This window comes from Larimichthys crocea, chromosome XVI, assembly GCF_000972845.2.
Source record: "Larimichthys crocea isolate SSNF chromosome XVI, L_crocea_2.0, whole genome shotgun sequence".
Classification (NCBI taxonomy): domain Eukaryota; kingdom Metazoa; phylum Chordata; class Actinopteri; family Sciaenidae; genus Larimichthys; species Larimichthys crocea.
This window is the reverse complement of record NC_040026.1, coordinates 9,543,576-9,558,285: the sequence shown is the minus strand read 5'-3', so window position 1 is coordinate 9,558,285 and position 14,710 is coordinate 9,543,576. Positions and strand designations below refer to the sequence as shown.

The following is a 14,710-nucleotide window of genomic DNA, read 5'->3' as shown; positions in this document are numbered from 1 at the left end:
TTTAAATTCTGTGTCGTGACTTCGCTCTATACACGTTTGAGCGGAACGGTCAAACCACGCGTTCAACGGTGCCACCGGAGCGACTTCAAGGTTGCAACAGCGACGTGATTATGTTGCATGACCTGACCGAGGCGCGTCTGGAAAGACACAGCACAACATCGTGACTCCTGAAGATGAACATTTGTTCGAGATGTCTACAACAGCAGGACGATTTCTCGGCGCACTGACACGCACTGCTTTCAGCCGAGGAGGGATATTCATCCACAACGCCACCTCGACCGTGAGGTGAGCGAACCCGACAGGAAGCACGATGGTGTGATTCAATGACAGCAGTCTGAGCTGTGATGTGTCAGACAGACCCGGCTCTGTAACCTGCACACAGACAGCTAATATGACATTTAAGATATGTTGTCACTGTGTCATGGTTACATGATTTTAATAGCTGGAGGTGTTACCAAAAATAGTGCTTCCAGATTATTTAGAGTCACACATTTTGATGGCTGTTGTCCGAAAAATAGTGACCCCCCATAGTTTAAGTAAGGTCGTAAAGTAAATTTAATATCGAGTTGTGTTTAATTCATTAAGTGAGCAGGACCTGGCCATCCTCATCACACATGTTGGAGTCGCTCCACTGACCTAGTGACCTTCTGTGTACTTGAGATGTCACATCTAGACGTTTCAAACTGCTTCCGGTGCTTAAAGTTATGATTTTTAGATGATGTAAAGTAATAATGGGTGCTGCCAGTGTCCCACAAAGATTTGTTTTTTATAATTCACTGTGAGTGGAGCAAGCTGCAGGATGTGTCAGCAGGTGGCATCATCATCGCCGCATCCTGTCTGGTCAACTTTAGTTACTTCTGGGTGACACAGATGAAAACTGAGGGGATGTCATAAAAATGGTTATGAATATAAACAACACGTAACTTTTTTATATTTTTGATTATTAAAGATTTGTGTGTCCGGAATGACATTTCACATTTAAAAGGTAGAGACACCTGTTTCTAATATTCAAGGTTTTCAAGGTTCAAGGTATCTTTATTATCCCCAATGGGCAATTTGTGATGCAGCAGCAGAAACATAAATAAACATAACATAAATAACACAAACAAACAACCAGTAAATGAACACAAAACAACTTGGCAGCAGCAACAAAGGAGTTTGTCAGTTTATTTTGGGAGATCATATCTGCAGCATGACGGCAATAATTCAAAACAAGATTTCAGGGGGGACTTGGGTCGACCAGGACTGACTGAGCCTTCCTCAGGGTCCTCGTCTTGTACCGACTCCGTAGGTGTTGTGGGCAGTTTTGCCACACACCGTAACATCCGAGTGTTTATATGTACCTATATCTGTAAAATCAAGCCCCCAAAATACTGAAGTCAAGTACCTCATAATCATGAAGTGTATAAGTACAGCACTTAAATGTGGAAGGTTACTTTATCAGTCTTAGCTGATGTTTTTATTCTTCTTCATCAGCAGAGCGAACGGTGTGCGGACCCTGGCGTTGAGCTCTCAGAGGTCAGCTCAATCCACAGACGACGACAAAGCGGTGAAAAATGAGCCGATCAAGTTCTCCACCAGTAAAGCCAGTCACAGAACATGGAAAGTTGACCGTGCCATGGGGAGCCAGTTTCAGCGGCCATGGTGGAAAGTACTGCCCATCAGCCTGCTCGCCACCAGCTTCCTCTTGTGGTGTGTACTGAGAGAAGAGACGGGCGTTGATGAACAGCTGAACAAGCATCTGTACGAGCATTTACCCAGCTTGCTTTCAGATGAAGAAGAGGAACAGCAGCAAAATAAACCAAGTTAACATAACGATACTTTGGATGTAAATATTTATTGTACTTCTGGCTGTGCTTGACGTGGAGTTGTAAAGCCGTCCAGTGTTATGGCCATTATTTTTTTCCCCAGAAGAGATTTACAGCTATAGACTTTCTATTGCCGGTTTGTTTAGTTGCATGTTTGAACAAGAACATTAATTAAAATGCATTTAATTGAACCACTGAACTTGGTTTAGTCTGAATTTTTATGAATATTCATGTTTTGTTCGATAGGCACAATTTTACCATAGTTGCATCAGAGCCAATTCAGACTATTGCCAAAATGAACTGTAGTTTTACGCTGTCATGCAGCATTAAACTAGGCACCTACAGGGTAGCATTGGTCCAAGATACATTATATACACTATATGCATTATGGTACTGAGTTTGTTAATCTTACTAGGGACTAAGTTTTGACATCAGTTTTTAATCTTGACCATTTTGTTAAGAGTCCTAACATCCAACCCAAAGAAGTCAAACTGAGGTCACAGATTTGAGGTAGCGGACAGTTTATTTACAGCACAACAAGAAATCCTATGACATGCACACAGGATTTAAAAAAAAGAAAAGTATGGAGTCTAAAATAGATTTGCAAACCTGAGAAAGGCAGTGGATATTTTTTCAGCATTTACAGAAATGAGCTCTATTCTACTGTGGATAAGACAGTTGGAGGAGAAAGTCAAGATTGACATGACAAAGGAAAGTACAAAAAAAACAAAAACATGCCTGAAACTACAAATGACAAATTAGGTGGCACACATGCTGGTAATAGTTCAAGATTTACAAAACAAACCCCGGTCAATCCCACCCACCCCCAACCCCCTAAAAAGATCGGATTCAATCATCTATGCGCGCTCCCCTCTAATTCGCCTGGCCAGCTGGATGTCCTTGGGCATGATGGTAACCCTCTTTGCGTGGATGGCGCACAGATTGGTGTCCTCAAACAGTCCGACCAGGTATGCCTCGCTGGCTTCCTAAATGGGGAGAAGTTTTACAAGTTATAGAACATAAACCACATAACAAAAGCACAACAAAAAAAGTCCCAAATGTCGTACCTGCAGAGCACCGATAGCCGCACTCTGGAAACGCAGATCTGTCTTGAAATCCTGGGCGATTTCCCTGACGAGACGCTGGAAGGGCAGCTTCCTGATGAGCAGCTCGGTGGACTTCTGGTACCGACGGATCTCACGCAGAGCAACAGTACCGGGCCTGCAACAACAAAATTTCTTTTTAAGACCCCCAAACTACAAAGCTTGTTTGTACGTCTCATGTCTTGACAATGGCATCACAGTAAGCATGTGAACATGTGTACCTGTATCTGTGCGGCTTCTTCACTCCGCCGGTGGAGGGCGCGCTTTTCCTGGCAGCTTTGGTGGCCAGCTGCTTCCTCGGAGCTTTTCCTCCGGTGGATTTACGAGCGGTCTGCTTGGTACGAGCCATATTTTACCTGAAAACAACAAAAAAGAGACGAACAACGGTTATTAAGTATTGTTCTCAGCATTATAACCTCTCACTGCATTGAAACACAGCCACGGTGACACACACTGACTGTAAAACCACACAGACACTCCGCTGTGACCCACATCCCCGTTGTGAAAACATTAACATTTCCTCTGTCGCGTTTTAAATCCAAACAAAGCAAGTGTTATATTGGCGGCAACTCTTCATGTGTTAGCGGGAACAAGCCTTTTAAATATTCGACATGTGGCACAGCGTCCACAGTAGGAGTCGATGGTTTTTTTTTTAATCTAATAAACAAGCACGTCCAAAGCCCCGCCACCATTAAGCTTCAGGGCACACACACGTTTCTTCGCTGTCGTTAGTCGAGCAGATTTAAAAAGCTAGCATGGACGGTTGCAAAATGGCGCCAGCTAGCCACCACATTAAAGACACCGCTACTATCTGAGCAAAAACCGATCAAATCACAAGGAAATATTAATTACACGTTTAACTAAAACATCACGTGTTTTTTAATTGGTTGGAAAAGTTTAAACGGAGCAGCTCAAGTGAAGCTAACCGTTAGCCGACTACAGCTACAGCGCGCCGTTTTGTTGTCAGTTGGTTGTCGACTGACGTTAAGCCAACGGTTTGAAATAACGTCTGAACCGGGACGTTAAAGAAAACATAACGGTTTATAATAATCAAGAATAAATGTTTTTAAAAAACACAATATTAACAGTTATTCTCACGTTACCTTTTGTGTTTATTTTCCGGGAAGACGGTATCTCCTTGTTGCGTGTCGGGTAACTCTAACCCAGCGCGGGCGTGGGAGGTGGTATTTATAGTCTGAGAGGGGAAGCGCGATAAGTCCCGCCCCTGAGCTCACATGATTGGTCCAGACTCAGATCCATGACGGAATGTGATTAGTGGAGAGAAAAAGGAGGATTACTATCTGTGGATTTGAAATGGGAAAGAAGAACATGAAGCGCTTCTTTTACACTGAATTTCGACATGTTTTTTCGCTTATTCCCAAATGTGAAACTACTTCTTCTTTAATCAGCACACTGTTGATTTTAACTTTTAGGTTCTACATCCTTTAAATGCATCCTAAATATCCCAAATACTTTTCTTTTCATTAAATGGAGGGAAAGGAACAAAGCTGCCGTACTGAACAATGGATGTGGTGTGTTATGTGTAGAAATGTCTTCACCTTCAATAGTGGGTTGGAAAAAGACTTGGTGAATCACTTGATGATGGAAAAGAGGGTAGTTGTAGCCACAGACTTATGCAACTTCAGTCTCTAGCACAGGTTAGGTTGTACAAACAACATGCATTTTACAAATGTATACAAAGTACATATGATTTACTATTGCTATTTTGATATTTTATTCTGTATAGTTTGTTCTTGTTCTATTGTCACTGTGTGTAATTCTGCTGCTGCACTGTAATTTCCCAGCTTGGGATAAATAAAGTCTATCTATCTATCTATCTATCTATCTATCTATCTATCTATCTATCTATCTATCTATCTATCTATCTATCTATCTATCTATCTATCTATCTATCTAACACCACATATAACCTGTAGTGTGCACAAGCATTGTACACCTAACACGTGCATCTTTGTACTTCCACATATAATATACAACACAGCCACAAACAAATTCAGCATCATGCCTTTGCTGAAAAGACCCGATCTGTTGATATCATTGACGGTGGTTTCTTGGGTCAGTATCTGTGTAGGAAACACCCCTGACAGTCCTGGGATCAGATGAAGCGTCATCCTTTGTGCCTGGAGGGTTCAACTGGAGACCACCCAGACACCAGCAACCTGGTGACAAAATCAGCTTGTTTGATTGTTTATAAAATCACACTTCCCTGTCACTCTCAGGTCAGCTTGATTAGCTTACAGTGATTACAGCCTTTGCTGTTATCCTCTTTATGTTAGGCACACATCTGAAATTTTAACATACACACATCACATTTTTGTTTTGTCACTTTGTTTTACTTGTCGTTGATGTTGATGTTATATATACACACATACATATATGTTTTCTTATTAGTAGTTTGTCATTACTTTAAGTAGTCATGTCATTCTCTGTATGTTCATTTTTTGTTCTCTCTAACTGTTTAAAGTGCCTCTCCCCTCCCTGCACTTTACATCATTTGTTATCTTTTGCAATTTCCATGTAATTTATAACTGTGCAAAAATAAATAAAACTAAACTAAAACTTGTTTTTGCATTTTGTTCCTGTTTGTCTCAAATGTATCAGCTCTCCTTTAGCTCACCTTTTTCTACAGATATAAATGAAGCCTTATTTAGTTAATCACGGTGACCATAATCCCTATTTACACATTTTTATGTCTGAAAACAGTTTGTCTTGTCTGCGTGTGTACGTTTTGTAGTTTGTCACAATTAAATCTATATTTTATTTATTCTTTTAAATGATAAACAAACAGACGTGTGTCAATCCAACACCAATCACGAGCGGAACCACACGCGCTGGGGAAATATTACTAGACGGACGCATTCTCGAGTAACGCCGGTGGTAAGTTTCTGAGCACGATTTCATGGAAACAAGAAAATATCATAATTTTGTTTCACAAATGATGGATAAAACCTGTGACTGCGCCGCTCGGTGTGTGTGCTTCTGAAGCGTCGAGTTAAATAGTTCAGACTAAGTGGCGCCTTTCTGCTGAAAACCTGCAACACTGGAAGAATCAGCATGACCGAGCAGAGGCTGATGTTTATAGGTACTTTATTATTTAAATACACGTCTAGGGGTCAAAATGTGGATTTAGATATTAAGTTTGAGGGTGTAAAATTGACTTATAGGTCCAGTGTGTAGGATTTAGGAGGATCTATTGGCAGGAATTGAATATAATAACATTCATTACTGTGTTTTCATTCGTTAAAATGAGTCCTTTATATCTACAGTGAGAGCGGGTCCTCTTACACTGAGTCTGTCATTTTTGTACAGTAGCCCAGAACAGACAAACCAAACCAAACTGATCTAGATAATATAGATTTTTTTTCCAGAAGAGGGTGAGAGAGGATTTCATTTTATTTCAGTTCATTTGGTTGCAATCTGCAACTGCACTGCTAGGTGCCACTAAATCCTACACACCGGACCTTTTAAAATGTTTTTATTATTGTCATACTTAAAAAGTATTTTCATGTTTTTGTGTATGAAAAAACACGGTTATGTTTATTTTTTGTGTAATTGCATGTTGAAGCTACTTTTCTAAGAGACAACCTTTGCTGGTTTTACTTAAACAGATAATTACGTGAAATTTTGACAGTTTGGAGAGAATATCTACAGATATATTACAAGTACGCCAGTTGACAAGTACATTAAAAAAGGTAAAAGAGGTCATTAGCAGACAAAAAAAACAACAAACTTCAACTATTTCTAAGTTTCTAAATTTTCATACTGTGAATGTGATTTATGATCCTATAACACAGAGTCTTCATGTTTTTGTGTATGTTCATTTATCAGATATTGAACCACTGTCAAACAGCTCCGCTCCTGTTGACGACACAGCTGAGAAGCCCCTCTGGACTCGCACCGACAACACCTTCAGATTTAATTTCCTCCCTGACAACTCTGCAGCACTTCAGAAGGAAACATCTTCATCATCATCAGACAGAGCCGAACCAGCAGCAAGTCGGATATCCTTCACAGGACAGAGCTCTGCTTTTGCCTTCAACTTTCAAATTCCTTCAGTGTCACCTGTAGAAAATATGGACACGACAGAGTCCCCAGACACTTCTTCTCCAGGGAGCCAACAGTGCATCCAAGAGGAAAAGCCATCATCATCGCAGGAGGTTAACTCTACACCTGAACCATCAACGCAGTCAAAATCCAAGAAGAAGAAGAAGAAATCTGGAAAGAAACCAGTAGATAGCAGCACAGAGCCACAGCAGAAGCCCAGTTCAGCTGAGGGAAGTCAAGGGAGCGAGGACACAGAGCTGGTCAGTGTTTAATGTTTTCCTTTTAAAGTAATCACAATGTGTTCCAGTTCAGTAGCTGAATTGATCTTTTTCAGAGTGCAGAAGAGCAGCTGAACAGACAGCTGGACTGGTGCATCGAGCAGCTGGAATTAGGAATGAGATCCCAGAAGGGTACACCCAAACAGAGTAAGATGTTTACCTGAGACATCATCCGTTTACGTTTAGGTTATGATTACTCAGGCCTTGTTCTGAGGTGCTCATGTGAACACAACTGAATATTTTATCTCCATAGAGGAGGAAGCCTCTCGTGCCTTAAAGACTCTCCGGAGCGCCAAAGCTCCTCTGGCCAAGAAGAGGCAGGTGATGAGAGCCATGAATGGAGATTACAGGAAAAAAATGGAAGAAGAGAAGACCAAGCAGTTCAAACTCATTCAGAGTGGTGAGTGGACTGTAGCAGTGGTGTGATTTGAACAGTACAGGTTGCTCACATGTGGTCGAGGTGCTGTTTAATTAACAGATTTTTTTCCTATCCCAACAGAAATGGCATCAGCGCAGGTCAAAGTCGTGTCAGATGCTCCGAAGAAGTGTGTTTTCCAAAGGAGACCTGAAGTCAAAACCCAGACAGCAGCCACAGTGGAGAACCTGCAGGAACCTGAAGCCAAGGATACAGCCTCTGCATCACAGACTCAGGAGGAGACACCAGCGTTTGTCTTTACTCCATCAAAGGAGGAGTTTCGCTTTAATTTCCTCTGATTTCCCCCCGTACATTATGTTGGACTGTGTCTGGGCAGTCTGGTCTGAGCTGTGTGCTGGACGTTCTTTGTGATACAAACAATAAAAAGCACATGAAACAAGTGTCTGCAGTGAAGATGATGGGAGAAAACACTTACAGTCATGTTGCTAATTGGTCACAACTTGTATCATATCTCTAAATAAAGCATTTTGTATTTTTGTTTGCCCTTTTGTCTTTTAATATGAATGTGTACAATTATAATAAGATAGTTATGAGTAGAGCGTCATGTGTGATAGTTTTACCAGAGGCCTGTGCCATATTTGTCTAGTACAGTAGTTTTTTGACTGACATTCATCATCCATCACCACCTTTTTTGTGGGGTCCTTAAACCGCTCCTTCAGCAACAGACTGCTACTCCCACCATGTAAGAAGGAGAACTACCACAGATCCTGTCAGACTCTACAACACCAGCATGCCTTCATGACTTTCCTCTATATATATTTCTTATTTGTGAGTAATAATTTCTAATCCACCTTGTGTTTACGAACTGCCATGACAAGTGAATTTCCCTTCTGTGGAATCACAGATACGGGAAATCTTACCTGCCAAATGCTATTACACTGTATAATAACAAAAAATGTGTACAATATATTTTATTGATGATTGCTATTTTGATATTTTATTATGTATAGTTTGTTTATATTTTTATTCTCATGTTGTCTATCGTCACTGTGTGTAATGCTGCTACTGCACTGTAATTTCCCAGCTTGGGATAGACTATCTATCTATCTATCTATCTATCTATCTATCTATCTATCTATCTATCTGATATCTATCTATCTATCTATCTATCTATCTATCTATCTATCTATCTATCCATCCATCCATCCATCCATCCATCCATCCATCCATCCATCCATTATTAAAGTCTATCTTATCTTAAAAGAGTGCTTGGTAATAGTTTCTGTTAATTACAACCTGCTTTACATGGATTATGCTTTTACACCTGTCTAACCTCTGCAGCCTGCTGTCATTATACTAAAATATAATCTTGATAACGTCACCCTATTCACTAGTTGATAAAATAACATGTTTTATGGCATTAACTCACATTGGTGGTTTTCAGTCACTTTGGCTTTCAAGTTATGTGACTTATTTACAGCTGTTAGTGTGGACAAATGTCGTGGCAGCAGGTTACTGAGGTTAGACGGTGTAAAAGCATAATCGGTGTAAAGCAGGTTGTAATTAACAGAAACTATACCAGCACTTTTAAGATAAATAATTAATAGGATAGAGATAGATAGATAGATAGATAGATAGATAGATAGATAGATAGATAGATAGATAATCTATCCCAAGCTGGGAAATTACAGTGCAGTAGCAGCATTACACACAGTGAGATAGACAACATGAGAATAAAAAATAAACAAACTATAAATATATACATAATAAAATATCAAAATAGCAATCGAAATAAAATATATTGTACAACTTTTTTTGTTATTATACATGATAATAGCATGTCAGTTAAGCATTTGGCAGTAAGATTTCCTGTATCGTGATCCCACAGAAGGGAAATTCACTTGTCAGGCAGTTCGAGACACAGGTGGATTAGAATTTAATCACAAATAAGAAATATATAAGAGAAAGTCATGAAGGCATGCTGGTGTTGTAGACCTGACAGGATCTGTGGTAGTTCTCCTTCTCACATGGTGGGAGTAGCAGCTGTTGCTGAAGGAGCGTGTTAAGGACCCCACAAAAAAGGGGTGATGGATGATATGTCAGTCAAAAAACTACTGTACAGACAAATATGGCACAGCCTCTGGTAAAACTATCACACATGACGCTCACTCATAACATCTTATTATAATTACACATTCATATTAAAAGACAAAAGGGCAAACAAAAACAAAAGGCTTTATTTAGAGATATGATACAAGTTGTGACCAATTAGCAACATGACTGTAAGTGTTTTTTCTCCCATCATCTCACTGCAGACCTGTTTCATGTGCTTTTTATTGTTTGTATCACAAAGAACGTCCAGCACACAGCTCAGACCAGACTGCCCAGACACAGTCCAACATAATGTACGGGGGGAATCAGAGGAAATTAAAGCGAAACTCCTCCTTTGATGGAGTAAAGCCAAACGCTGGTGTCTCCTCCTGAGTCTGTGATGCAGAGGCTGTATCCTTGGCTTCAGGTTCCTGCAGGTTCTCCCTGTGGCTGCTGTCTGGGTTTTGACTTCAGGTCCTTGGAAAAACACTTCTTCGGAGCATCTGACACGACTTTGACCTGCGCTGATGCCTCTGTTGGGATAGGAAAAAAATCTTAATAAACAGCACCTCGACCACTGTGAGCAACCTGTACTGTTCAAATCAAACCGCTGCTACAGTCCACTCACCACTCTGAATGAGTTTGAAGGCTTGGTCTTCTCTTCTCCATTTTTTTCCTGTAATCTCCATTCATGGCTCTCATCACCTGCCTCTTCTTGGCCAGAGGAGCTTTGGCGTCCGGAGAGTCTTTAAGGCACGAGAGGCTTCCTCCTCATGGAGATAAAATATTCAGTTTGTGTTTAACATGAGCACCTCAGAACAAGGCCTGAGTAATATAACCTAAAGTAAACGATGATGTCTCAAGTAAACATCTTACTCTGTTTGGGTGTACCCTTCTGGGATCTCATTCCTAATCCAGCTGCTCGATGCACCAGTCCAGCGTCTGTTCAGCTGCTCTCTTGCACTCTGAAAAAGATCAATTAAGCTACTGAACTGGAACACAGTGATTACTTTAAAAGGAAAACATTAAACACTGACCAGCTCTGGGTCCTCGCTCCCTTGACTTCCCTCAGCTGAACTGGGCTTCTGCTGTGGCTCTGTGCTGCTATCTACTGGTTTCTCCAGATTTCTCTTCTTCTTCTTGGATTTTGACTGCGTTGATGGTTCAGGTGTAGAGTTAACCTCCTGCGGTGATGATGGCTTTTCCTCTTGGATGCACTGTTGGCTCCTGGAGAAGAAGTGTCTGGGTCTGTCGTGTCCATATTTCTACAGGTGACACTGAAGGAATTGAAAGTTGAAGGCAAAAGCAGAGCTCTGTCCGTGAAGGAATCCGACTTGCTGCTGGTTCGGCTCTGTCTGATGATGATGAAGATGTTTCCTTCTGAAGGTGCGCAGAGTGTGTCAGGGAGGAAATTAAATCTGAAGGTGTTGTCAGTGCGAGTCCAGAGGGGCTTCTCAGCTGTGCCGTCAACAGGAGCGGAGCTGTTTGACACTGGTTCAATATCTGATAAATGAACATACACAAAAACGTGAAGATACTTTTTAAGTATGACAATAATAAAAACATTTTAAAAGGTCCAGTGTGTAGGATTTAGTGGCACCTAGCAGTGCAGTTGCAGATTGGGAACCAAAGGAACTGGAAAAATGAAAATGAATCCTCTCTTACCCTCTTCTTCCAAGCATGTAAGTAAAACTCTGGCAAAAATTTACAAGAAAAGAAAATCAATTATCTAGATCAGTTTGTTGTTTGGTTTGTCTGTTCGGGCTACTGTACAAAATGACAGACTAGTGTAAGAGGACCCGCCTCACTGTAGATATAAAGGACTCATTTTAACGAATGAAAACACAGTAAGAATGTTATTATATTCAATTCCTGCCAATAGATCCTCCTAAATCCTACACACTGGACCTAAAGTCAATTTTACACCCTCAAACTAATATCTAAATCCACATTTTGACCCCTAGACGTGTATTTAAATAAATAAGTACCTAAAACACAGCCTCTGCTCGGTCATGCTGATTCTCCAGTGTTGCAGGTTTTAGCAGAAAGGCGCCACTAGTCGAACTATTTAACTCAGCTCAAGGCGCACACACCGAGTGGAGGTCACAGGTTTTATCCATCTTTAAAAATAAATAAGATATTTCTTGTTTCCATGAAACGTGCTCAGAAATTACCAGGCGTTACTCGAGAATGCGTCCGTCTAGTAAATTTCCCCAGCGCGTGTGGTTCCGCTCGTGATTGGTGTTGGATTGACACACGTCTGTTTTGTTATCATTAAAAGAATAAATAAAATATAGATTTAATTGTGACAAACTACAAACATACACACGCAGACAACAAACTGTTTTCAGACATAAAAATGTGTAATATGATTATGGTCCATGATACAATAGGCTTCATTATATCTGTAGAAAGGTAGCTAAAGGAGAGCTGATACTTTGAGACACGGACACAAAAAAAAGTTTTAGTGTTTTATTTTTTTTGCACAGTTATAAATACATGGAAATTGCAAAAATAACAAATAATGTAAATGCAGGGAGGGGAGAGGCACTTTAAATTAAACATTATAGAGAGAACAAAATGAACATACAGAGAATGACATGACTACAAAGTAATGACAACTACTAATAGAAACTTAATGTATGTGTTATATATATAACATCAACATCAACGAACAGTAAAACAAAGTGACAAAACAAAAATGTGAGTATGTGATGTGTGTAGGTTAAAATTTCAGATGTGTGCCTAACATAAAGAGGATAACAGCAAAGGCTGTAATCACTGTAAGCAATCAAGCTGACCTGAGAGTGACAGGGAAGTGGTGATTTTATAAACAACAAACAACGTGATTTTGTCACCAGGTTGCTGGTGTCTGGGTGGTCTCCAGTTGAACCCTCCAGGCACAAAGGATACGAGCTTCATCTGATCCCAGGACTGTCAGGGGTGTTCCTACACAGATACTGACCCAAGAAACCACCGTCAATGATATCAACAGATGGGTCTTTCAGCAAAGGCATGTGCTGAATTGTTTGGGTGTGTGTAATTATATGTGGAAGTACAGATGACGTTAGTAGCAATGCTTGTGCAATACGTTATGAGATAGATAGATAGATAGATAGATAGATAGATAGATAGATAGATAGATAGATAGATAGATAGATAGATAGATATAGATAGATAGTAGATAGATAATAGATAGTAGATAGATAGATAGATAGATAGATAGACTTATTTATCCCAAGCTGGGAAATTACAGTGCAGCGCAGAATTACACACAGTGACATAGAACAAGAACAAACTACAGAATAAATATCAAAATAGCAATAGTAAATAATGTACTTTGTATACATGTGAAAATGTATGTTGTTTGTACAACCTAACCTGTGCTAGAGACTGAAGGCATAAGTCTGTGGCTACAACTACCCTCTTTTCCACATCAAGTGATTCACCAAGTCTTTTTCCAACCCACTATTGAAGGTGAAGACATTTCTACACATAACAAACCACACCATGTGTCAGTACGGCAGCTTTGTTCCTTTCCCTCCATTTAATGAAAAGAAAAGTATTTGGGATATTAGGATGCATTTAAAGGATGTAGAACCTAAAAGTTAATCAACAGTGTGCGGATTAAAGAAGAAGTAGTTTCACATTTGTGAATAAACGTAAAACATGTCGAAATTCAGTGTAAAAGAAGCGCTCATGTTTCTTCTTTCCCATTTCAAATCCACAGACAGTAATCCTCCTTTTTCTCTCCACTAATCCACTTCCGTCATGGATCTGAGTCTGGACCAATCATGTGAGCTCAGGGGCGGGACTAGCGCGCTTCCCCTCTCAGACTAAAATACCACCTCCCACGCCGCGCTGGGTTAGAGTTACCCGACACGCAACAAGGAGATACCGTCTTCCCGGAAAATAAACACAAAAGGTAACGTGAGAATTACTTTAATATTGTGTTTTTTAAAAACATTATTCTGTGTTTATAAACCGTTATGTTTTCTTTAACGTCCCGTGTTCAGCGTTATTTCAAACCGTTGGCTAACGTCAGTCGACAACCAACTGACAAAAAACGGCGCGCTGTAGCTGAGTCGGCTAACGGTTAGCTCACTTGAGCTGCTCCGTTTAAACTTTTCCACCAATAATAAAAAAAACACGCGATGTTTAGTACGTGTAATTAATATTTCCTTGTGATTTGGTCGGTTTTTGCTCAGATAGGCGGTGTCTTTAATGTGGTGGCTAGCTGGCGCCATTTTGCAACCGTCCATGCTAGCTTTTTAAATCTGCTCGACTAACGACAGCGAAGAAACGTGTGTGTGCCCTGAAGCTTAATGGTGGGCGGGCTTTGGACGTGCTTGTTTATAATTAAAAAAAAAACACGACTCCTACTGTGGACGCGTGCCACATGTCGAATATTTAAAAGGCTTGTTCCCGCTAACACATGAAGAGTTGCCGCCAATATAAACACTTGCTTTGTTTGGATTTAAAACGCGACAGAGGAAATGGTTAATGTTTTCACAACGGGGATGTGGGTCACAGCGGAGTGTCTGTGTGGTTTTACGGTCAGTGTGTCTCACCGTGGCTGTGTTTTTAATGCAGGTGAGAGGTTATAATGCTGAGAAACAATACTTAATAACGTTGTTCGTCTCTTTGTTTTGTTTTCAGGAAAAATATGGCTCGTACCAAGCAGAACCGCTCGTAAATCCACCGGAGGAAAAGCCCGAGGAAGCAGCTGGCCACCAAAGCTGCCAGGAAAAGCGCGCCCTCCACCGGCGGAGTGAAGAAGCCGCACAGATACAGGTACACATGTTCACATGCTTACTGTGATGTCATTGTCATGACATGAGACTACAAACAGCTTTGTATTGGGGGTCTTAAAAGAAATTTTTTGTGTTGCAGGCCGGTACTGTTGCTCTGCGTGAGATCCGTCGGTACCAGAAGTCCACTGAGCTGCTCATCAGGAAGCTGCCCTTCCAAGCGTCTCGTCAGGGAAAC

General features: G+C 40.6%; 3 protein-coding genes across 7 annotated transcripts; 2 read left to right on the top strand and 1 right to left on the bottom strand.

Moving 5' to 3' along the window:
• The first annotated feature begins 46 nt into the window (after nt 1-46).
• Nucleotides 47-2,375, top strand: uqcc4 (ubiquinol-cytochrome c reductase complex assembly factor 4). Of its 2 annotated transcripts, none has more exons than XM_019272729.2 (2): nt 47-285; nt 1,480-2,375. In XM_019272729.2, exons 1-2 carry the CDS (start codon nt 191-193, stop codon nt 1,808-1,810), a joined length of 426 nt encoding a protein of 141 aa, XP_019128274.1. In that variant the 5' UTR covers nt 47-190; the 3' UTR covers nt 1,811-2,375. The 2 variants fall into 2 exon arrangements, with proteins under 2 accessions (XP_019128274.1, XP_010734617.2); XM_010736315.3 differs by having other exon boundaries at nt 52-285; nt 1,477-2,375.
• Nucleotides 2,313-4,139, bottom strand: h3f3d (H3 histone, family 3D). Its single transcript, XM_019272760.2, has 4 exons — nt 4,015-4,139; nt 3,133-3,267; nt 2,876-3,029; nt 2,313-2,794 (listed from the first exon to the last, which is right to left on the bottom strand). The coding sequence occupies exons 2-4, from the start codon at nt 3,258-3,260 to the stop codon at nt 2,666-2,668; spliced, it is 411 nt and encodes a 136-aa protein (XP_019128305.1). The 5' UTR covers nt 3,261-3,267; nt 4,015-4,139; the 3' UTR covers nt 2,313-2,665.
• A 1,580-nt stretch (nt 4,140-5,719) lies between these two features.
• cxvih8orf33 (chromosome XVI C8orf33 homolog) lies at nt 5,720-8,168 on the top strand. 4 transcript variants are annotated; one of them, XM_027289092.1, is made up of 6 exons: nt 5,791-5,809; nt 5,918-6,014; nt 6,761-7,236; nt 7,311-7,401; nt 7,508-7,654; nt 7,754-8,168. In XM_027289092.1, the coding sequence occupies exons 2-6, from the start codon at nt 5,987-5,989 to the stop codon at nt 7,966-7,968; spliced, it is 957 nt and encodes a 318-aa protein (XP_027144893.1). In that variant the 5' UTR covers nt 5,791-5,809; nt 5,918-5,986; the 3' UTR covers nt 7,969-8,168. The 4 variants fall into 4 exon arrangements, with proteins under 4 accessions (XP_027144894.1, XP_027144893.1, XP_027144895.1 ...); XM_027289093.1 differs by lacking the exon at nt 5,918-6,014 and having other exon boundaries at nt 5,720-5,809; XM_027289094.1 differs by lacking the exon at nt 5,791-5,809 and having other exon boundaries at nt 5,816-6,014; nt 6,783-7,236.
• Nucleotides 8,169-14,710: the final 6,542 nt, after the last annotated feature.